The sequence below is a fragment of the Stegastes partitus genome, unplaced genomic scaffold (genome assembly GCF_000690725.1).
Source record: "Stegastes partitus isolate 25-593 unplaced genomic scaffold, Stegastes_partitus-1.0.2 Scaffold4, whole genome shotgun sequence".
Classification (NCBI taxonomy): domain Eukaryota; kingdom Metazoa; phylum Chordata; class Actinopteri; family Pomacentridae; genus Stegastes; species Stegastes partitus.
This window is the reverse complement of record NW_007577735.1, coordinates 1,407,263-1,431,023: the sequence shown is the minus strand read 5'-3', so window position 1 is coordinate 1,431,023 and position 23,761 is coordinate 1,407,263. Positions and strand designations below refer to the sequence as shown.

At 39.7% G+C, this 23,761-nt stretch overlaps 2 protein-coding genes across 2 annotated transcripts; both read right to left on the bottom strand.

The window, feature by feature from the left end:
* Nucleotides 1-510: 510 nt before the first annotated feature.
* LOC103354959 (F-box only protein 44-like) lies at nt 511-10,497 on the bottom strand. The gene is made up of 6 exons (XM_008278582.1): nt 10,301-10,497; nt 6,771-6,999; nt 6,544-6,658; nt 6,349-6,444; nt 1,715-1,841; nt 511-1,619 (listed from the first exon to the last, which is right to left on the bottom strand). The coding sequence occupies exons 1-6, from the start codon at nt 10,394-10,396 to the stop codon at nt 1,473-1,475; spliced, it is 810 nt and encodes a 269-aa protein (XP_008276804.1). The 5' UTR covers nt 10,397-10,497; the 3' UTR covers nt 511-1,472.
* Nucleotides 10,498-12,794: 2,297 nt separating this feature from the next.
* dnajc11a (DnaJ (Hsp40) homolog, subfamily C, member 11a) lies at nt 12,795-23,130 on the bottom strand. Its single transcript, XM_008278568.1, has 16 exons — nt 23,045-23,130; nt 22,015-22,144; nt 21,814-21,887; nt 20,462-20,563; nt 20,219-20,347; nt 19,960-20,082; nt 19,736-19,809; nt 19,451-19,640; nt 19,257-19,342; nt 18,089-18,205; nt 17,556-17,711; nt 17,356-17,425; nt 17,047-17,104; nt 14,401-14,543; nt 13,582-13,711; nt 12,795-13,269 (listed from the first exon to the last, which is right to left on the bottom strand). The coding sequence occupies exons 1-16, from the start codon at nt 23,114-23,116 to the stop codon at nt 13,244-13,246; spliced, it is 1,680 nt and encodes a 559-aa protein (XP_008276790.1). The 5' UTR covers nt 23,117-23,130; the 3' UTR covers nt 12,795-13,243.
* Between the last annotated feature and the right edge of the window lie 631 nt (nt 23,131-23,761).

The following is a 23,761-nucleotide window of genomic DNA, read 5'->3' as shown; positions in this document are numbered from 1 at the left end:
ATGAAGCGAGCAGAAGGCGGTAAATGTGGGCGGGCAGAGAGGGCCTGCCTCTCAATCCGTCTGACCAATCGCTGCTCCTATGGTTCCGCCCCCCTCCGACGATTTTTGCATCACTGACTCAAAAAATCCAAGATGTCAACCAGGAAGTAGCAAAACCCTGGTTTCATTTTCTCAGTGCAGAAACCAATGGGTGACGTCACGGTAGCTTCGTCCATCTTTTATACAGTCTATGGTGCAAACCAGCTTATAAATCCAGAGGATGCTATTTTTTTAAGTGAATGAAACTTGCTACTGCAGCATCAGCATCATTAAGTGAAGCATCAAAAACCTTTTCACTAACTGTTTCACCTCTGAATGCTGGAATTTGCACTGCCGGTATTTCTTGATTTTCTTATGCTCACATCTAGTCAGTGTTTGAATAGGATTTGTGAATATCGTAAAAGTAACATTTCTGACTAAAATAGTTGCATCAGCATTACTGACACTAAGAAAAAACTGAAGTGAAGAGGCTATCTTGGACTCTTTGACTTTAATTCAATTTGTTCATTCATTCATTAAATTTTGCTTTTGACAAAACAGTATAAAGCATAGAAAATGCTGTATTAATTTTCAAAGCAAACTGAAAGCAATACAAAAGATAAACGACTTTCCAGATTCTAAAACATAAACAGCTTTGCATCTCATTTTACAGAACAGTACAAAGTAGCAATGCAAAGAACATTTCAATTTACACTGACTTGGTAAACAATGGTGCTGGAACATTAAAGTTAAATTAATAATAACTCAGTTTAATTAATCTCTGATACTGTCAATGATCAGCAAAAGTCAACTTACTGTATTTGCTATTTACATAGCATTTTTCATTATTATTAGTCAAGTAGTCAAGTCTGCTCTGAATTCAAATTAACACAGACAGATAAGGAATTGGCAGCAAATGAAACAGCATTTGTAGTTCCAATCTACGAACAAATATCCTGGTTCTAAACACACTGATATTTCTTTGATATTGGCTAAGATCCACAGGCCAGTTATCCAGATGAGAGAGGTATTTTATTCCTAGTGAAGTCAGGGTTTCATTACTGCATTGCATTTTTCTATAAAATGATCACAGTGCTGATATGCTATCGTTCCAGTTTTCATTGAATGCAAAGAACATTGGCTGGTGTGGGCCAATGTTTGTAGTGTACACAGTCTTTCTGATTGTAAATGAAATGTGAAGTGTCGCACCGGTTTGTTTTTGGTTTAAAGTGTTGATGCTCTATTGTGACATCCAGTAGTTCTGAATGTTGTCTACAGCACCTTGAACATGTTGACATTGTTTGTTGAAAATTACATTTAATCAAGAAAAGGATGCATATGTTTTTGAGGTTATAGCTGCAGAAACATGCAAAAACTGCAGATTATATGTGACAAATAAGACCAGAAAAAAACAGGAACCTTAGATAAAGGCAGAAGGCAGCCATCACAGAACATTATGTGTCCTTTGCTGGACAGATCTCAACACAGCTTTCAGTAAGACGAATTCCATACCATCCTTTCCAGAACCGTGTATCCTTGCCCCCATGGGTGAAACGAATGTATCTCACTCCTGGTCCATAGTTTTGAAATATATGAGTCATCTGAAAAATAAATAATCATTGCGTCGAACATTGTCCGTGGGAGTTGTACCTTCTCTTAACTTTGTATTCCAATTTACTGTGTTTTGTTTTCATACCTGTTTCCATTCATCAACTTCAGGGTAAACAGTGTCAGGAGCAAACTTCTGGATAAGCTGCTTCCTTTCATTCAGCAACTCTACACTGATGTTATACATGCAGCTACAGTCCGGACATCGGGTATACCTAACATGAGCACAGACAAAAACACACATTCACGTCAGCAGCAATGTTTGGTTAGTTTTTCATTGATTTCATTTTGGCGCAGCAAGGGTTGTTTTAGATGCAGCTTGCTGCCAGGAGGATGATCTGAAAACAATATACAAACACTACACTAAATACAAGGCACTGTGTTGATGGTGTTGTGTTGTTTCTAATACAACCCAAGAAGTCCAGTTTGAGTAATACATCCATGGGTCTGAGGGGTTATTGTGTGTGAAAACGCAATATTGTGGTCTGTAATTGATTTCTTGTTGTGGAAAGTTGATGCAATAATCATTTTAGGTATCACAGCAGTCACCAACTGTGTACTATTATTAACCTGATTGTTGGAGAAGAACAAACACAGTTTTAACTAAACTGCACCTAAAAGCAGATATGTGAAGATACAATAGAGAGTCCACCATGCACAGCTGATTCAGAGTTCATTATTTATTTTATCAAATAAAAATTTATTTTTTCCCCCATTCAGCTGACCACATCACTCCCAATATAACTTATCGTCAAGTGGCATTTACTGATTATCACAAACATTTTTGCTCATTAACAAAAAAAAATATAGATACAACTGTGACTGAAAGAACTTAGCTTGACTCAACAGCAGGATATAATTGCAAATGTGAGCAAAGATTTTAGGGCATTTACAAAAATGTACTTTTGTTTATGCTTGATGACAGGGAAAAAGCTTTTGATAAGAGTTGTATGGCCATTTATTTTTACAGCAGTATAAACCTTAACCCCATAACCCTGTTTCTCATTTTAATATGCTTTAGACAAGTGGATCCTTTTGTCTGTGCTGATCTTTGCTATATATATGGAACCACTTACCGAAGCAATCAGACAAGGCAGATAAAAGAATGGTTTGACTTTATGTTAGGAATATCATAAGTTAACATTATATGCAGATGATGAAATTTTATACCTTACCTCTCCTGAGCTTTCATTTAGAGAGTTAATGAAAACTATAAAGGAATACAATCGGCACTCTGGTTATAAAAGAAATAAAACTGTGATGAAGATGTTCATATTTACTGCCTATTTGGTTTCTATGCATACTTGCCTTTGACATGCTATATATCAATTATACGTTAATGTGTGTGTGCTTCATGTTGTTAGTGCGCAGGTCAGAACTTGACTATTGTGTGCAGAGACCATTGATCAAAGATGCTCTCTTTTTCTGCAAAGGGTTTATCTCTTTTGCTCTCAAACTTATAAATTTGAAACCTACGACTCTGCATGGAAGGAGAAAAAAAGTAACTTCTTAAGAAGAGCTGCTGTTATAATGAGGGTTTCCGTTCTATGCCTGTTTTTGTCTTTTACCACTGCTAGGAGAGGGTAAAGACACAGGGTCGTCTATAAGGTTTGAGTGTTACAACTGTTTTTTTTTTTGTGTCATTTGTCATATGTAATGTTTAGTGCAAAAAATGCCTTAACTCTTTGTGAATTCAATTTGGTAGAATTTCCATAACAGAAAATAAATGTAATTCTATATATATTTAAATACACCTGATTTTATTTTTAGTAGAGAAGTAGTACCTTTGACCTTTAGAAACTAAATGTCATCACCTGATCATTTTATCCTACAAGACATTTGTGCAAAGTTTTGTCACAGATTCTGTATGGATTCTTGGATTTTAGCCAGTTTGAAGAGATTCTCTCAAGAGGTTCAAGACATCAATTTAATTAGAATTGGATGAATAGATGGACATATGGACCAACCAAAAACATGATGTCCAGAGATATTTAAAAAGCTGGTCTCGCCAATCCCGACTGAGGATTAAGCGGTCTATAGATAATGGATGGATGGATGGTCTTGCCAATTGTAAAGGAAATAATGATTTATATATATTATGGGGGAAAATGGTTAAAAACTACAAAATAAACAAGGAAGTATTGCATCTCAGAAAAATTGCCCATAATTTAAACTAAATTAAATAAATACCAGGTTTGGGCCTTCAAAAAATAGAAATATATTCACAGTTATTAAAGAAGCATGGGGTAACTTCCTTTAAAGGTACATCAGTTAAACTCTATTTAGCCTAATTTAACTGTTATTAATATCTGAGCCTTTTTTTTTTTTACCTGTGTTGGGAGTTGTGTGTATATATTCCACTTTTTTATCACTTTATATTACCAATAATAATAATAAACTGTAATTATCATGACACTCATCAAGTGTAAACTTATGACATGCACTATTGCAAAAAAGAATTAAAACCACCAGCATACATTTATACTTTTTGTCTGTATTTGCAATAGTACCATAATAATAACTAGCATACAGTACATATGATTAAATATTAAACATCTCTTCTTACACTGAAGTCTATGACCTTAAATTTCAGTTAAATGGATTACACTTAAATACAATGACCTTGCATTTGTTATTTCTGCAGGACATAGCAGTGGTCAGTAAATGCTTATATGATGAGGACGACTGGTGTGTCAGTGGTGCATTAACTTCCTTTTTATAGACTGATAGTGGCACTATTACAAGATGTTTGGCCTTGTTTATAATGATAAAGTTATAGGCCTATTATTTGCACTCTCTCTGAGTTATGCATTCACACAATGTTGTGCTGAAGGCTTCCAATAAGTAAAATGCAATGCTTATGTAGCCCCTTACCAAGTAGTGATCTGCATCCCTACCTTTCACTGCTCAGTTCCGCTATGTTTGGTCTGTATACCCTGTACTTTCAGCTGTGCACACGCCTCTGAAAGGTCTGTTGTCAGCCGACTGTGAGATGAATTCAGCACAGCTTTGAGGTGTGAAAACAGCTGTTCACAGCAGATCAGCGTACAGAGATTAATGCAAATAGCATCTTCTTCACAGATACGGACTTGTCTGGTAAATTCTACCAATAAGCCAGAATTGGTGCTCATTGCTTTGTATTTTTAATGTTTATCTCACACTTAGATGCTTTACAGCTTATATTCATGCACATATGACACAATTTCTTCTTGCAACAACCTAAAGTAGACTACCTAACCACTTGTATTTATGGAAACATGCAAATGTGATATAAGCTTATCAAAAGTTTCCAGAAAAAATGTTTCCAAAAAATTGTACCCAAATGTATCCCATTTAAATTTGTCCGTCATCCCCTTTGAAGAACTGATGCTCATGCCACGCTTGGAGAAGTTTGTCAAAGTCTTGTTCTATAAACATGTCATCTGCGATGCATGCTGCATCTGCCTTGCTGTGTCAAAATGATGGCCGTATGACTTGAATTTCATACTGCAGACAAGGAAGAAGTCGTAGGAAGTCAAGTCATGGGAGTAGGGTAAGTGGAGTGCAACAATTGTGTTGATGCAAAAAGTTTACACATAGCAGCGCACCGTGATGCATGTAGTCACGATGGAGCATCCGGATGCAAATTCACAGTTCACGTCACTCTGTCTCCTCCCAGGTTAGGGAGGAAACAAAACAAGAAGTAGACAGGATGGTTTCTAGTTCTTTGGAGGTGTTTTCCACAGAGAACTGCCTGGGAAGAGCATTGTGCTTTATGTTACAGAAACCAGGACGGTACATCAGAGCGAAGTTGAAGCTGCCCACTGGGCTTGGCAGGAATTGAGGTTTTGGTGGTTTGAATGTAGGACAGGTTTCTATGATCAGTCCATACGATGAATGGTTGGTCTGCCCACTCCAACCAGTGTCTCCACTCCTTCAAAGCGAGCTTGACTGCTGATAATTCCCAGTTTTAAATAGGGGTGAAGTTTGTTGTCACTTTGAGATTGCTGAGACAGAACTGCTCCCAATCCAGTGTTGGAGGTATCTTCGTCAACTATGAACCGGAGGGCAGGATGGAACAAGGATGGGGGGAAAAAACAGAGTTTGAGCTCTTGGAGGGCTTTGTGGGTTTTGGGGGTTCAGTGGAAAGGTTTGGAGGTGGAGGTCAGGGCAATCAGAAGTGCGGCGATTTACTGTAGTCTCTGATGAAGTAATGGTAATAGCTGGCAAATCCAGCTTGCAGTTCTCCAATAGGGGCCAGTCCTTAACAGCAGTAAATTTTGTTGGGTCCATCCTCACCTCACCTTTGAGAAAGAGCCCAGAAAGAAGACTGTCGAAGCATGAACTCACATTTTGGGGTCTTGACAAACAGCTTGTTTTTGAGGATTGTGTGTCTTGAGCCAAGTGCCTATGGCTGACTTGGGTGATGTGGAGTCCATTCGGTGCTCTGGCCTCGAGGTGTGATGACAGTGGGTAAGTTGGAATTTGGGGTTGGGTGGCTAAACTGCTGTTCAACTGCTGAAAGACTGCATTATTTTCTTCTAGACACGATAGCTTTAAACCATGAACCATGACTAAGTTAAAAACAACAGCTCTGATAAATCTGACTAAAATGTGGGTTAGTTTAAAACCTGTACAGTTTAGTGAATGCTTCTGGAGTTGGATCTGGATTGTGTTCATGACCTTAAAATAATTACTCTGATTCATCAATGAACTGTGAACCTGTGTTGTGTATATTCTCACCACTCATATATTCTGATGTCCGGCTGAAAGTCATCCATAAATGATGAGCTGTAACCTTCGTTCTCCAGATCAATCAGCTGCATCTTTGTGCACATTCTGTAAAAAACACAAAGGGTTTTAGCAACTACATAGCACGAATGTGCCAAATAAAAGCAGTGACGCGCGTCTTGTGCACAACTGTTGTTGACTACTCACCCAAAAGAAGTCACAAAGTTTGACTGGATACTGTCATCTGGAAGTGATTTCCTAATTCCATGAACTGCCCACCGGTCACCGCCATTCTTCAGAATTCTCCAGCCATTTAGCCCTTCTACGACAACAACAATAGCAAAAAGGAGGTTTGTGGAATAAATTACTTTGCTGTGTTAGTATGCAGCAGAATAAAACTATAGCTTCATGAAGTTAGTTTTGTGGTTTCTCACGTTCTCCTCTTGGATTCCTGAGAAGATTTCTTCTCTCGATGCACAAGAAGTAAAACTTCCTCCAGTCACTGGGTATTTTAGAAGCACAGGAGGGGTGATATCCTTCTCTTCTACACCTTTGTCTCCAAAAAGACTCACTGTCAGCCACTTCTTTCCATTGATGGCACACTACCCTGCAAAGAACAACCACCTGTTGGGGAGGAAGCTTCAGGAAGATCTCCTCCAGGATCTTGGAATAAAGACAAGATTGAAAAGGATGAGGGTTGAGGGTTAAATTCATATTAATACCTAAAAACAGCATTTGTTCTCCTGCAGGACAGTTTGTTGTTTTTAAATGGGTATTTATACATTTATCCAGATCGCCAGTGTTGCAGCAGTGCAAAACATAAAATTATTCTGTTACAGTAAATGTTCACATCAAGCAGCAGAATGTGATCTCATTCATCTTTATGCTTGTTGGTGCCAAACCTGCTCATTAGAGTAATTTCAAAAATGATACCTCTTGGTATTTTTACATAACAGTCTCAATAGCTTCCTCAGAAAAGTACAAAAAACAAACAGCTGCAGCTTAGTTGGTAAAAGTTATCAGAGGAGAATTGGCCAGACTGTTTTGAGCTGACAGAGAGGCTACACTAACTCAGACATCTGCTCTTTGCAACTCCTGTCAGCCAAGAACAGAAATCTGACGCTGCAGTGGGGACCAGCTCACCAGAACAGGACAACTGAAAAAAATGTAGTCTGGTCTGATGAATCTTCATTTCTGCTGAGACTGCAGATGATGGGGTCAGAATTTAGGGTCAACAACATGACTCCATGGACCCAATGAGGACTGGCTGGTGGTGGTGGTGTAATGGTGTAGGAAATGTTTTCAAGCTTAGGAACCCTTGGTATCAATATATTGTCATTTGAATGCCATGATTTATTTGAGAATTGTTTCTGATCATGTGTGATTCATCCGAGAGGAAACAACTTCAGCGGGTCATCAAGATGGCTCAGTGGATCATTGGCTCCCCACTACCACACCTAGAGGAGATCTACTTGAGTGGTCTCCTCCGACCGGCCATAAAGACCTGGAATGACCCCGCCCACCCAGGACACTCTCTATTTACCACCCTCCCCTCTGGTAGACTCATGAGAGCCCATCCATCCATACACCCCTTAATTACCTGATCCTCTGAGCCTATCCCAGCTGACTCAGGGTGAAGGCAGGGGACACCCTAGACAGGTCGCCAGTCTATTACAGGGCTCGACTTCGACAACCGAGCACACTCACATTCACACCTACGGACAATTCGGAATCATCAATTAACCTCAGCATGTTTTTGGACTGTGGGAGGAAGCCGGAGAATCCGGTGAGAGACCACACCGCACAGGGAGAACATGCAAACTCCACACAGAAAGACTCGCAGGCCGGGAAGCGAACTGGGGATCTTAGACAATGTTAACCACTGCCCCACCCAGTGTGAATGTAAAGCTGACAAATCTTGTGTGCATTGACGTCTCCAGCAGTTTGTTCAGGGGCTGAGTTGCTTCCCAAAGCAAAGAAGTTCCTCAGAATCCTGATCACGAGTAACGGGAAAAATGCGTAGTAAGACGTCTGGAACAGCCTGTATAGCCTGCTGTCCCCGAACCCGACCCCAGGTTAGTGGAAGAAAAACAAAAATCGAGTTGTTTTACCATGTCCATACGGTGTTTTTTTAAAAATATATATATGTTGTAGAAGGGGCTGCAAAGTGGCTTGCTGGTTAGCACCTTCACCTTGCAGCAAGAAGGTCGCCGGTTCGCGTCCCGGTGAGGACATCCGGGATCTTTCTGCGTGGAGTTTGCATGTTCTCCCCGTGCAGCGTGGGTTCTCTCTGGTTGGTTCTCCAGCTTCCTCCCGCACAGTCCAAAAGCATGTTGAGGTTAATTGGTGATTCTAAATTGTCCGTAGGTGTGCTTGGTTGTCTGTCTCCATGTGTAGCCCTGTCATAGACTGGCGGCCTGTCCAGGGTGTCCCCTGCCTTTGCCCTAAGTTAGCTGGGATAGACTCCTGCCCCCCGCAACCCTAGTGAGGATTAAGCGGTGTATAGATAATGAATGGATGGATATTTTAGAAGACACATCATGAGAAAAATCGGCACCATGGCTGAGCAGTTCCACCTTGAACTGCAGTGGACCGATGACAATCTCAGAAACACAGATTTAGACAGTGCTTGGCAAGTGTGCATAGTAGTGGCATAATGTCCTTATCACTTTGTTGTTATTAGTATTGCTATTATTATTTTTACTTTTTAGCTTCATCGCCTCAGAGGAAGACTCACTCTTTAGACCTTCCACATTAAATACCTTTGAGCGGTTTGTGTTCGCTTCAAACATTTCAACATCTTTAATCAAAGCATAAAACTGGAATAGTGAGGTTTTGTGATGTTCCAGTGAAAATGAAAACAGCTAGGTAAACATGAGAGAACAGTCAGAAAATGCATGAGACTAACATTTAAAATTCTACATTTTACTATTTATCTTTTTGCTGTCTGGTGCTGATGACTTCCTGGAACCTTTCATTGGAACTTTCAGGACTTCTGCAACCACACTATAAAATAAAATAAAATAATCTATTTGTTTTTAACAATTGCTGTCCTGAACTTTTTGAACAATTTAGGAGACTTTCTCTGTTTTGTTAAATTACAGGTAATAACTAGTAGACTGCACACACAAAAATTGCATTAATTTACCTGTAAGCTGTAAAAACAAACAAGCAAAAAAACAAACAAAAAAACAAAATAGGCTTATTTTTTTGAAAGAAAAATTTTGCAGATTAATTATTTTTACTCAACCTATAATTAAACCCGGGTTACATTGAGGTATGAAGGCTTCATTAACAGTGTACGTGGATAAAAGATGTCAGCACACACATAAAACTGGACAACAATAAAATATTAAACGCCAAAATTAGTACAAAAAATAGTGCATGTAAGTGCATTTAGGTAAAGTTATTGTACATTAAGGATTGAAAAAAATGTGATTTATTTTATTTTTTTACTGCTTTCTATGTTACAGATACTTCCTGTTTTGTTAAATAATAAATAGTATCCGGTAAAGTCAAAAGAAGAGTCAAAAGTATTAATTTACATGTTGACTGTACTTAATGGTAATTTCTTCTTTTAACCGAATCAGCAAAAAAAAAAAAAAAAAAACTTTTATTAATTTTTATGTTTTTTTTTTGTTTGTTTGTTTCGTTTTTTTTTTTACAGTTTAACACTTTTTTTTCTGGCACACTTGCTGTCAATTTTTATTTTATTTTTTTTACAGTACAACCTGGGCTGGTTGATGTCCTACTTAGGTCACCAGAGCAAACGTAAATTCATGATAAATAAATAAATAAATAAATAAATAAATAAAACTTGATGAAGTCTGCAGATGTTGTATGATGGCGTCTGTATGTGGGGGCCTTGTTCACTTTACCTGAGGTGATACGTTCACTAGTAAAACGTTACGACTAATAGATTCCTTTTTTTGTTGTTGTTGTTTTTCTAAGTCCAGACACTCACGTATGCGCTGAACAGCGGTTCCTGAGCGGTTCTGCGGGTCGGACGCTCTCGGTCGTGGTCGGAGCTGTGACTTTTATCCATGGCTTTCCTCTTCATGTCTGAGTTGCGCAGTTCAGAAACATAACCTCTGCTGCTTCCTCTGACGGTCTGCGAGACTTCCACAGAAAACAACACGTCCGCAGCAGATATACGTCAAGAAAAAACGACTTCCCTCCAGTTCAGCGTCACTTTCAGGAAACGCGTTGCTGTAGTGTGTGTCAGCAGGTCCGAGCAGCGCCTGTTCTCAAAGCTGCTGCTGCTGCTGTGGACACGAATGAAAAGTCACAACTAGTCTCCCTACCAGCACCACAGTCCTCCTCAGTCATAACATTGGAGTCATGCTATGAGGAGATGAAAAGATGTAAATAAACACCTGTGTTTCATTAAAATACACAGATAAGGATACACAGATAAAAACTTTTTCCACTGTTAAGGCCTTGGGCTTTAACCCTATTCAGGAGTTTCATGTTGCCATATGTGTAAGATGGTTAGCATCGTTGCCTCGCAGCAAGTGAGGACACCCAGGATCTTTCTGCGTGGAGTTTGCATGTTCTCCCTGTGCAGCGTGGGTTCTCGCCAGGTTCGCAGGCTTTCTCCCACAAGGCCTAAAAACAAGTTGAGGTTAATTGGTGATTCTAAATTGTCTGTAGGTGTGAATGTGAGTGTGCTTGGTTGTCTGTCTCTAAGTGTAGCCCTGTGATAGACTGGTGACCTGTCCAGGGTGTCCCCTGCCTTCACCCTAAGTCAGCTGGGATAGACTCCAGCCCCCCACGACCCCAGTGAGGATTAAGTGTATAGATCATGGATGGATGGATTGTGCCATATGTAGGTCTTTCGGGTCCGTTGGACTCCAAGAAAGAATATGTGCAAAATATTTGTTGGTATTCATTACAGACTTTTATACTACGTTTTTATTTTATATTTTATAATACATTTTCTGATAAGTTGGCGTATTTTTGGTCCCAAATGTCCTTCTTTTTATATTTAAAACCAAATTTTTAAAAAAGAAAACCAAGCAAAAAACAAACAACACCTGTTACCTAAACCAAATAGCCTGGGATCCAAAAGACCCAGAAGTCCTGAATAGGGCTAAACGCGTTACAATAACTATTCTCTGCACCTTACAGCTCATTCACACTGTGTCACTTTACTCTGCACATTATTATACACCAGTTCTTAAGAGGTTAAACTCAAATTTCTACATTCATTGATTTTAAACTGAATTCAACTTGAGGTAACAGAATGATACTGGCTTGGTAACTCAAAGTCTTTTTAACTAAAGTTTAGGATTTCAAGTCTCCTCCCCTACATGTTTATTAGAGCAACTTTAAATTTGTCAACTTATGGAATTATAATTAGGCATGAAACCCATAGACATGAAGCAAATGTTCCCCCCCTGTTTTCATTATTCAACTCATGAACTTGAGTTCATAATCATGGTAATAAGGTTTTTAACACTTCACAATCTTTAAATATTGTGAAACACTCGGTGGAACAACTCATCTTTTTGAGTGATAAACTTAAAAAGGCATGTTCATGCGACAGTCACTAAATGAGTGGTAATGAAGACCTTTGACTGTAGAGGAAAAGCCTCTTCCCATAAGTCAGTGTACTTTGAAAAGCGTTATGCAGAAGTTAATATTGATCAAAATGACCCCTGAGGTAAGCTTGGCTCGGGGTCGTGGGGGAAGATGGCCCTTTTTAGGAGTCTCCATTTGGTTTTATAATAACAAAGTTGTAGTCTGTTCAGACTTAGCTACTCCCTAAGTCTGCTCACTCAAGCATACTTCTTGTGCACATACACTATTGTTAATTAAACATATATACATCTAAAAACAAAGAAGACATTGTTGTTAAGTGAGGCTGATTTAAATGGACCGGATTGATAAAGAAACGATACATGTTGTGGATCTGCCCTCTTATAAAATTCACCACTGGTAAATCTTGCAGGCAGTTTCTGGTTATGTGCTTTCACTTAAACCACTCTCAGGAAAGGAAGAGGGAAGAAAAGGGTCACAGGGGAAAGACCTACAGATTTCACACCATTTGGTGGGCAGCGGAAGAGTAAGCGTTGAGTAGAATAAGCTTCAAGTGACAGATGATAAATACTCTTTCTAAACTCTATTCACTCACAACACTTTCCATTTGCACTTTCTTCCTGCTGAACTAAGCTTGCAGCTGTGATGATTCATCTGTGGTCACTGGTGGCTATTTCTTTCTTTTTATCGCTTCCTCTTTGTGTGTTAGCAGCTGTTGCTTGTATTGGCCACCACATTTCGTTTATCGCGAAAAGTCTCCGCAGCTCCCATTCCCAGAGGAAACGGACATTAGAAACTAATATCTTTAACATTAATGCACATTCAAAGTGATCAGCTTTGGTTTAACCAAGAAAATCAAGAATATTTCATATCACAAGCATTACAAACATGGTTTTGTTTAAAAAGTGTCAAAATGGTTAAGCAACATGAGAGAGACAGTTTTTAATAATATGGCAAACAAACAGAGGCGCAATCTTGTCTTCAATCACATAGGCACTGCAGTTTTTGTTCAATACAGTACATAGAACTCTGTCATCATTTACAAGCCATACCAAAAATATATGGATACCAAGGAGGCTAGAAGACCTGGGAAGTAACATGGCAGCCACTGGTTTTGGTGTCACATTATTTCAATTTCAAGCAGGCCACAACCCTGTCCATGGATACTGGCGTCGATCAGTCCAGTCTGTGATGATCTTACTCCACTCTGCGTATTTAAATTAATATAAAGACAAGAGAGTAAATGCACAATTTCTGAGTAACAAGGACTTTGGATCCATGTCGTATCTAAAACAGAGGTTTATCCATCTTCTGTCAAACAGCCGAGAGATGAGTCTTTTTTTTTTTTTGGTCAGCGAAGGCGCTCCTATGTGTCTGCGTCAATCCTGTGAGCTGCACAGTGGAAACGAGAACAAAAAGGTCAGAACAGGCACATGCAGGTGGTTGGTGATGTAGCTCGGTGTATTTCAGAAGACACCCTTAAAGCATGGATAAAATATTCTCAGATGTGCTGCACAAGCTCATGTACGAAAGGCTCAGAGTTAGAGGAAACCCGTTGTTGGAAACATCTGAAACAGGGGCAGCTTTAACACTTCGATGGAGTACACAATCTACCAAATCATTAACCTACAATAAAACACTACAGATAACTGGGTATCACGTTGACTCAGGTCTCATGTGTCACTGTGCTGTCCCAGAACTTACATTGCTTTGGTATCCTGAGTGGTTCCGTGTCTCCTGACAGGACTTGATGCATGACGCCGCGGAACTGATACAGCACCTTGAGGCTCTTCTCCTCCCCTACGCATGGGTCGTAGAAGCCAGGAAGTCCTGACTGGAAGAATAACACAAAGCCAAGTGTTGGTTGAAGACATACGTTTGTGACACTGCAATACATTTTTACAAAAGACAATACTTTATTATTGTATCAATGGACAGAATAACTGCAATGTTGTAAAATCTACCTCATAGTATTGGTTTTTCGATTAATTCTATGGTTCTTGCACTTCCAGACTATCTTTTTCACTGGTAGCACCGGTGTGTCCAACTTTCTTATGTGGTCTCACCTCCCACCCTCTCACAGGCAAAACCCATCACTTGTTGAACATCTGCTTATCGATAGACGGTACAATTTACAGATGGTCCCTGAATGCCCCGCATTGCAGGCTGTGCTAGTTGCTACTCGGTGGCTGTGGTGTACTCAGACAGGTGTGTGACCAAAAAATACTTCGACAAGTTAAATTAGGGTGTTCTAATGACAGATTTGTCTGAGATGTAACCGAGTGATTTTGTTTTGTAAACTGTTCTGCTCATAGAAACAGCGAATGCAGGTGCACTCCACATTTCATGAGAAGACCGCATTTTTCAGTGTAAATACCGCAGTCCACCGAAGTTATAAAAGTGCTGCTTTCCACCACTGTGCCAGTTACAGTGACACCAAAACATCTCAATGATCATCACGCACTTGCACCAATGCGACCAGTTGAAAAAAATGGTTGCAGTCTGGAGCCCTGATGAACTCACCTTTGTGGCCTCAGTGAGGATGAGTTTTGAGTCTTTCACCAGACACTGCAGGGGCACGGTCACATCAATGACCTTTGCCCTCTCATGTCTTCTGCTGTTGTCGGTGACAAACTTGCCATACCAGGCGTTGAGGATGATGAGACCTGATTTAGGAAGAAGCATTAGCATTAAGATATGTGTTTGTAATGTTTTTTTAAAATAAGAATTAGTCAACACAATGGCAGAGTGTAGTTTGAATTACAGAAAGAATTACAGTTACAACAGACACAGATTTTTGGATTAATAGATATTAAAACTACAACACAAATCACATTTTCACTGTTTTAATCTTGGGTGCCAACAGCTGTGGCCATAGAGTCTGTAACAACACCATTAGAATTTTTTTAGACTTGTCTCCTAAAATAATTTTACAAAAGCACAACAAAAACACAACATAATTTATTTTAACCATGAACTGCATAAACAGCTGTTTTTTTTTTTGTTTTTTTTTAAAACATCTGTTTGCTTCTCTCCTGCTCTCTGTGCTCACATATGTTGTACTATAATACAGGGGATTTCCCGATACAGCTGCCCTCATTGACATACTTTTCTGTTCTGTTGTCAGACTACACAACAGATGAATACTGACTGAAATACAGTGAATTAAGACTACGTGTTAACCAGCAGTCACTTCGTACTCATTTTCTAAGCTGCGGCTCTGCACCACAAAGATTCTGATCTTTAACCATATTGACAAACTCACCAAACACGAGTTAAAAACATCGACCGAAAAACGTGCACTACATTTGGCCGTATTTCCATGTAAAATGATCGTTCAGAGAAACCATTCGAAGCGATAGAAAGCCCTGGTTTCAAACACTCATTCACGTCAGCTTCCATGAAGTCAACTGTTCAGCTGTCAATCACTGATACATAAAGCGTGTTTTTCCTGAAGGGGGCGTAGAAAGCAGCAGCTCAGCTTCATTTAAGCGACAGACACTGAAACAGCCTGTTGAGAACAAGACTAAAACCGGGAGTTATATGGTCATGGCAACATGAACCATATTTGCAGGATTTTGGACTGAAAAATTGAAAGACACATCCTGGGAACATGTGAGACTTTTGGTAATTTCCTCAAAAAGTGCACAGGATGGGACCTTTAAAAAGTCCACTGACAGTGCTGCATTGTAACATAAATCCTGCATTGATCTTTATGGGCGCAATAAATTAACAAGGTAATATATTTTTTTTCATCTACATTGTGATCTTTACAGCAAAATATGACTAGAAGTTAACTTCATTTAGTAGATTTGCATGATTTGAGTCAAGTCATGCACATGTTTTGTAATTTTCAAGTGATTTTTGCAATGTTTTTTTTTTTGTTTTAAAATAAAAACTTTTATTACAAATCACTAGATATGCTAGATAAGACACATGGTTAACAACATGTTTCCCTTTAATATAACCTTGTTTATGTTCCTTGAATGTGAGTGCATTTAAGTTTCTAGTAAAACAACAAATCAAACAGATAAACCTTACAGTGAAGATGTCAATTGATAAAAAAAGTTCTGATTTTTCTTAAATACAAAAGTTCCAATCAATCAGAAATAGTTGTGGTTTTAAATACTAATCACTCTTTATAGACTATGTTGGCTAAAAGACACATTAATCCTACCCAGCTCTCCTTTACAATTATTTCCTACATGTCTATAATTGGGTAGGCAAGATCACTAAATTATGCAATAATACAGATTGGCATATATAACTGAACAGTGGCGTCAGGATGCACCAGAGACCTTTAAATTTGGGCTTTTACTGCCAAAATCTTTCTGGCTGGCTACTTTCCCTGACTTGTCTGGCGACTCCACATTCTTGTGGAAAGCCCTGAGAGTTTAGTCCATTAAAGAGAGAGAGCAGCTGTGTGTCTGTGATTATACACAAACACAGTTATTAAATGTTACTTTATAAGCGCAAAGTCTAGGGGACTTCTGATGATACTAAAATCAAAGCAAGCTCTACAGTGACAGGTGTCACAAGCCAATTATCACTTGCCAAACTCCCCCCGGTGAAAATTATACTGTCTGCTGAGAGCTTTTTGTTACTCTGCTTATCAAAGGCAAACTAAAAAGGCCCCATTATCACCAGTAGAGACGAAGGCCGGAGGGTCATTAAAAATCCACAGAACTATATTCCTCTAATAACTATTTCAACCCTCTTTAAAAAGCGACTCATTTCTCAACGAAATCACTCCAGATACTACCGGTGGCCACAAAGTAAGTCTCCTGATACAGCAACGGAAAGGCACATACACCACTTTACCTTTTTCCTGGTGTACAATCCCCTTAAACTTCACGGAACTGCTCAAGAACATCACCACAATCTTTGCTATGATTTTTTTTTTTTTTAATGTTTGCTGGGAATTCACAAGTGGTGAATGGCAATGACATGTTTTGCCAAAGAGGGCTTGGTCTGTTTATTGCAGCAAAAAAAAGGGGACTCTATCTGTGAAATTACACTTTGAAGTGAGCAACATTCAACCAGACATCAGCATCAAAATGCATGAAAAACAGTTCAGAATCTAAGAGAATCAAATACTCTAGTTTTACAACCTGCTTAAAAAACATTATTCTCGGGATAAGCTCATCCCTTAAATATTACTGATCTTACCCATTCTAGACTCCTCGGCTTCAATAATCCTGCGCACAGACTCCTGCATGAGCAAAACCTTTCGAGATGAAAAAGGCACAAAGAGGAAGAGACAGACACAAACAATGAGATCTTGCATCATATGGATTATACTAATGAATTTTGCTAATACTTTGCATCTTATCTAATCCCATCTTGGCCCCTTCATCTAGCTGTCGGTGGGGCTAATATTTCTTGACAGTCAGACGCAATACCTGCTCCTTTTATCTAATGCTGAACCGCATTGTCAGATTGGCACCACGGTTACGTGCGAGCCTGTAAAATACTCACAGAAGCCTCTGCCTCCTGTTTCTTTCGGGCTATATTGGAGGCCGAGCTCTCCCTCTGCTTCTCCAAGTCTCTGTGGAGTTAAAAGATAAATGGAGAAATAAAATGAGCTCATAAAATCTGGCCATAATAATACATGTGGTGCTACTTCCAATAACACTGCTTGCATGAAACAACCAAACGTAAAGCGAGGGGTTTCTTACTCTTCCTTCTGGGCCCGCACGTAGGGCCGAATTACAAGTTGCTGGATGGCGAGGTAGAAAACCAGTGGTCCGACTGTGGCGTAAAATACAGCACTAGGCAGGAGTTGGTCAGTCAGGTGGATGGGGAAGAAGTACGTCTGGCTGGCTCTGTTTAGTCTGCAGATAGAGAGTTGGTTTTATTAGCAAAGTGAAACTTCTACCACACTCTAAGGTGAGACAGGACAGTGAGATGTGTCCTGATTGTTCCTATGATGTTACAGAATTTGTGTCACATTTTCTGTTTGTGTGTCTAAAAATAAGAACCGTATATGCTACGCACACGCTTTTAAAATCATATCCCAGGACCACCGAGCATCCCATCCGCCCTGCTCCTGTGTGCATATGCTCAAAGATGCAACCCCAGTGCAGACACAATTTGTAGAAAATTAATTTGACTGGCTGACATGATGTTACTTCTTAAATCCTATGGGCGCCATGGCAACAGCACTGTGAGTAAAAACCCTCTGGAAACAACAGCAAGGATTTGCACTTACTTGATCTTCAGGGAGACACCTTGGGGCACTCCCACGCTGACGGTGGCCCCCAGGACACTGTGCCGACTGATCTTCCTCTCGGCACCGTACTCCACCACAGTCCCAAAGAAACCTGATCTGTGACACAAAGACAAAGTCACTACCTTTGTAGCTGCAGCTGAGTTGCATTTAAACATACTTCAAATCTAAGTCAGTGTAGTGTTTCATGCTAAACAAATGTCATTATGGCCTAGGACAGGGGTTTTATAATTACAATTAGGGCTGGGTAATATAACTGAAAAATGCACCACGACAAAATGTTTAATTTCAGTCGATATTGATTATCAATTTAATTATACCTACCGTCATTTCTGGATTATAAGCCGCTACTTTTTTTTACACGCTTTGAACACTGTGGCTTAAACAATGATGCGGCTAATTTATGGATGTTTACGATATTTACGAATTTGCCCCGAGACGAAAGTGACACTGAGAGTGACAACGGAAGAGAGACTGAGGAAGTGTGTGACGAAGTAATTCTGAGGCTGTTCAATTCTGACACTGAAAAAGACGACTTCAGTGGTTTAAGTGCGCAGGAGGAAGATGAAGATAGCGATCAATGACTTTTCCTGGTAGGCTACTGTATTTTTTATGTTTCTAACCAGCCACGTTACAGGCACTGTTTAGAAAAAAGCATTTACGGTACGTATTTAATTAAAAGTTTTATAAAATCGCTCTGTGTAACATCTTTCTGTGTAAATATTGCATGTTACAACGTGGACACCAGCGGCTTATAGACAAGTGCAGCATGTATATGTACATTTTTTCTTTTTAAAGTTAGTGTGAGTGGCTTATATTCAGGTGCGCTCAATAGTCCGAAAATTACTGTATTTTTATTAAAGCTTTGGCTGATTTGTTGAGACACACTGCACAAAATTTAATGCTAACACAACAATGGGAAGCAGTGAACCAAAGGGAGCACGCTTGGAGTTTATTCATGCAACTAAACTTTGTGTTTTTGTCTTGTGCTTTCATGACTGCGTGGATCTGACGCATTTAAGTAAAACTATTAAACATCCGTCGAAAAATTTTCTCATCGGTACTGATGAAGTTTCGATCGTTGGTATATATTGTGACTGTTTTATCACCCAGACCTAAGAGCATTTTTTCAAGTAACACATATACATACTTTACTGAGCCCTTAATCTTTGTCTGGTCTTCATCCTGGAACTTGTACTGATAGCTCATCATCATAAAAGTGTGAGGAATACCCAGCTGCGGAGACATAAAGTACATGATCATTTCTGAGCAACTGTGAAACAACTTTTGATTCAACTGTGTCTTGGCTGCGATTAAAGTTAAATATAACTGCTGTCTGCTAACCTGCACTGCGAAGGTGAAGTGGCTGCTCTTAGTGTCTCTCACTATGCTGGTGTTCATAGAGGACTGGATCCCCCAACGCCACTGCAGATAGCCCATAGTGTTCTTGTCGAGGTGACGGGCCAGCACTGTGGTAACCCCGGGTCGCACGCCTCGGGATGAGAACTGAAGGCCACACTGGGCAGTCACAAAGCTGAGCAAAAAGTGAAAAAAACATCTGTGATCTGTTGATGTTGTGGTGAAAATACAGGACGTTGATTGTTTTTTGCTTAGTATTTCGACACATACCATCGAGGCGTCAAATTGCGAAATATCTTCATTCCAAAGAGAGGTCCGTGCGTGTCTCCAGCTCCTAACTCTATCTGTGTAAATACAGACAACAAATAAAGCTTGACATATGAGTGCATGTTGTAAAACACAGGACAGACCCCAGAGGCAGAGGTAGAAAATGTGCCATTTATAGTAACCTAACAAACTAAGCGTGTGCGGTGTCCGGAGAGAATGCAGCATACCTCACCCCACCCCTTGGCTGAGGTTACTCTTCTCAAGGCCAAGTTAATGCTGCCACCTCCATTTCCATTGTGGGTTGACAAGGAGCCAGACAAAATGGCTGTGTCTTTTGTAGTAAGAGGAGCCTGCAGTAGAGCACATAAAGTCCTTTGATGAGAACTAGATCACACATCTGTCCGAACAGCTGTCACAGACTTGCCATCTTTTATTCCAAAACACGACAAAGCAAACATTACTTAAAAATCTGGAGCACCCTGTTACCTCTATGGATTGTGATATGTGCATCTTGTTGATTTCCACATGTGGGACTCCACCTCCAACCATGTCCTCATAGTCCTCTTCATACCGATCAAAGAGGTCCGTGGCATCAATGCCCACACTGATAGTCCCCTGTGAAGGGATCAAGAATTCATACTGTGTTTATTATTTGAGAACAGAACATGCAAAAGATACCTACATCGCATTCAGATCAATGCGTGGCTTGTTATCCTGCCCTGAACATACCTTTGGGTTGGTCCTTTGCTGAAGCCTTCTCTCCTCTCGCTCTCTCTGAAGACGCTCATACTCTTCTCGAATCTCTGCAGGGGTTCTTTTCCTCTCCACCACCTGGGAAAAGAAGATATGATTTGCATGCACAGCGGCCAGTGGATTAACTGCTTTTTTTTTGCAGATAAAAAGTTACAGTGGCAGAAGTTTCACTCTCCTATAAGTTATTCCAGCGCAGATATTTATAGGCCTCATATTTTGTACTGTCAAGTATTAGTGCTTTTAGTAAATGTAGATGAAGCCAAACAAAAACTCTTTCACAGAAATTAAAGGGAAAAACGTCACATAGGACATAAAAGTCTTATGATGAGGCTGCAGGCTTCATGCCATTAGACTGCAATGCCAAAATATTATTCGTATGCACATTATGGTTGACACATTTTGATTAACTATGCAGTGTTCTTTGAATTGTTCCAAACTAAGGAACATGGGATTAGCAACTGGATGAGATCTGATGCTTCTATTATCTCTTCTAATGCATCTTTCTTGGTGTTCCAATTACTACTACTGATGTTTAAGTGTCAACTCTCCAGTTCAGTGGAATCAAAATTACACAATCACAAAGAGGAGGCACTAAGTGTGAAACTAATGACATTTGTTTCTAACTGGACATCACCAAGGTTCAGCGTCACAGGGTCAAACTATACGGTCAACTAACGACAAAACTTTTGGTTTCTTTCTAAAACATCCGACCGGGCATGTCTAATTAAAAATATACACTGATTTGGTAAAACTGTCAAAAAACTGCTAAATCTAGACATAACAAAACAAAACCTGGATTAAACGCATTGCAAAGAAAAGAATGTTAAGAAAGTACATATTGCAAATGCAAACATACTATCCTGCCCATTCTGATGAAAACCACTTGTTAAGTTTAATAAAATATGGACTTGATTCAATTGTGATTAACTTGAATTGCTGATGTTGGATTTTTCCCTGCTGTGTGTGTCTCAAAGTTAGAATTTGCTAACCTAAACTGAATTTTTCAAATAGATTTGTTTCTGTTACATGACATTCAGCCATGTTTGCATTTGGCTAGCAATACACATGATATTTACAACAAATTCAATATGCAGTATTTGTAAAAATGTATGAGGCAGCCCAGACAATTGTTGTTATAAGATTCAAAACTTCAACGAACTGTACCCATGAGGCTTCTCCTGCCTGCAGTGCAAGTCAGAGGTGCATCAATTTACATTTTAAAGTTGATAAATAAAACTGTCAATCAACACAATGTGATGCTTTTTTTAAAACTGCATTTGTTGGCCTGTTTGGGAATTACTAACCCCTATAGTCACTGAGAGACTTACCTCCCATCCATCAACATCAAGTCCCCGCTTGCCATAGATGTCATAGATTGCTCGTGCCTGTGGGTCACTAAGCACTAGAAAGATACGGGCACCAATCAGTGACAACAACCAACCCAGATTATAAGACATTCAAGTCAACATCGTTTTAGTGTGCAGCTGCAACAGGAGTCGACTGCATCACGTGATCACAGCTTTTCTTACCTTCATAAGCTTCGTGTACGAGATTAAAGAGCTGCTCTGCTTGTCGCTTTAGTTCAGGGTCTCTGTGTTTGTCTGGGTGATACAGCATGCATAATCGCCTGTAGGCTGCCTTCAGCTCCTCCTGTGTAGCCTGAAACATACCATTGAAATTTTGAAAATAATAACAAGAAAAACTTAATCGGCATCAGAAAAGACACACGGCATGACACTGTTACTACATAACTCACTTACTACTACTGCTGTTGCTGCTTAAAGTCAGATTATGATTACATTATCGTGAGGCACACTAAAGTGTAAAATGTATTTCCCCAGATTGTCATAGTTAGTACGAGGACATTTATGTAATAAATGTATTCGAACATGAACACATTATATTTTTAAGTTACTGAGAGAGAGACCGTATATAACGGGATGACATGAACATTTTGTAATCGATCCTTGAATGAAGTACATTTTTGTCATCCTGCAGCACAGCATGTCCATATGCTACCAAATTTTTTCGGTTTGTAAAACTGCAATGTTGAACACAATGTTCCCTGCTCCAACAAATGTGACAAAACTATTACGACTGAGAGTGCTCGATCCCCACTTATTACACTGAAGCACACATTTGTTGTCGAACTAAGTGAAGTGGAGGTGTTGCATGATGCAGCCCTGAAGTAACTTGTAGCATTAGCAAGTTAGCACTGTCCACATTCCATGGCATCAATGTGAAACTGAAAATAACTTTCAGAGGGTTAACATCGGCTCCCGCGTTGACACAGCGGCACACGACTTTCTACGTTACTCCTTCAACTTACAACTTAAGCTGAAAAAGCTTTAATCCCCGCAACCTGCTGCACATGTGGTAAAGTATTCAGGCGAGGAGTCACTGTACATAGCCAATGTCGAGGGTCACAAGCTAGCTACCTAGCCAGCCTCACGTCTAATTATACGAGCGACCGCTGAATATCAACCAAGGAAAGTTCACGGAATGACTGACAAATACGTCTGCGCAGACATTTATTTAGGAAACAACTACATATTGTACCTCTCTTCTGACATTAAGCAAGGAATAATAGTCATCACTGCCGATATCATCATCGTCCAAGGCAGACGCCATGTTTACACCCGGTCATCTCTTCTTCGTGGCATTTAGGTCGCTCACAGACCTGCGTGCGCACTCTGTCGCCTCCTTGTGTCGGGGACCAGCGACAACTCCGCTCATTTGTGTATGTTTTCTTATACATGCTTAAGTTTCGATTATCCACTAATTTTAGAGTTTCTAAGGAATGCTTTGAATATATACGATGTATTTTCAGGGTTAAAAGATTAGTCATCTCCACCCTGCAGCTAATGATAGTTTTATTTAAATGACTTCAGTGTTTGTTGGGCTACATGTAATTATTTTTGCACATGACAGCAAATCAAGCCTATTAAAATACATTTTTAAACACATTTGAATATGCCTTTTTAGTTTTTTTTTTTTTTTTTTAAAGCTTAGAAGATGCATATTGCTTACATTAAGTAAGGCACGTGATTGCCTTAATTCTAAAGGGATATTGTCTGCTTCATATTCAGAAGCAATTAAGGCTAGGAGTGAGAAAATCACTTCAATACATTAGGTCTTTCATTAGTTTATTATTACTGTCTTCGCAATAACAACAAGCCGTTGGCTGTAAGGCGCACGGGCGGCGGGCAGCAGGGGAGCTGTTCTTTCAGCACCACCACCTCAAACTATACGCTGCATCTCAGCGCTGACGGTCAG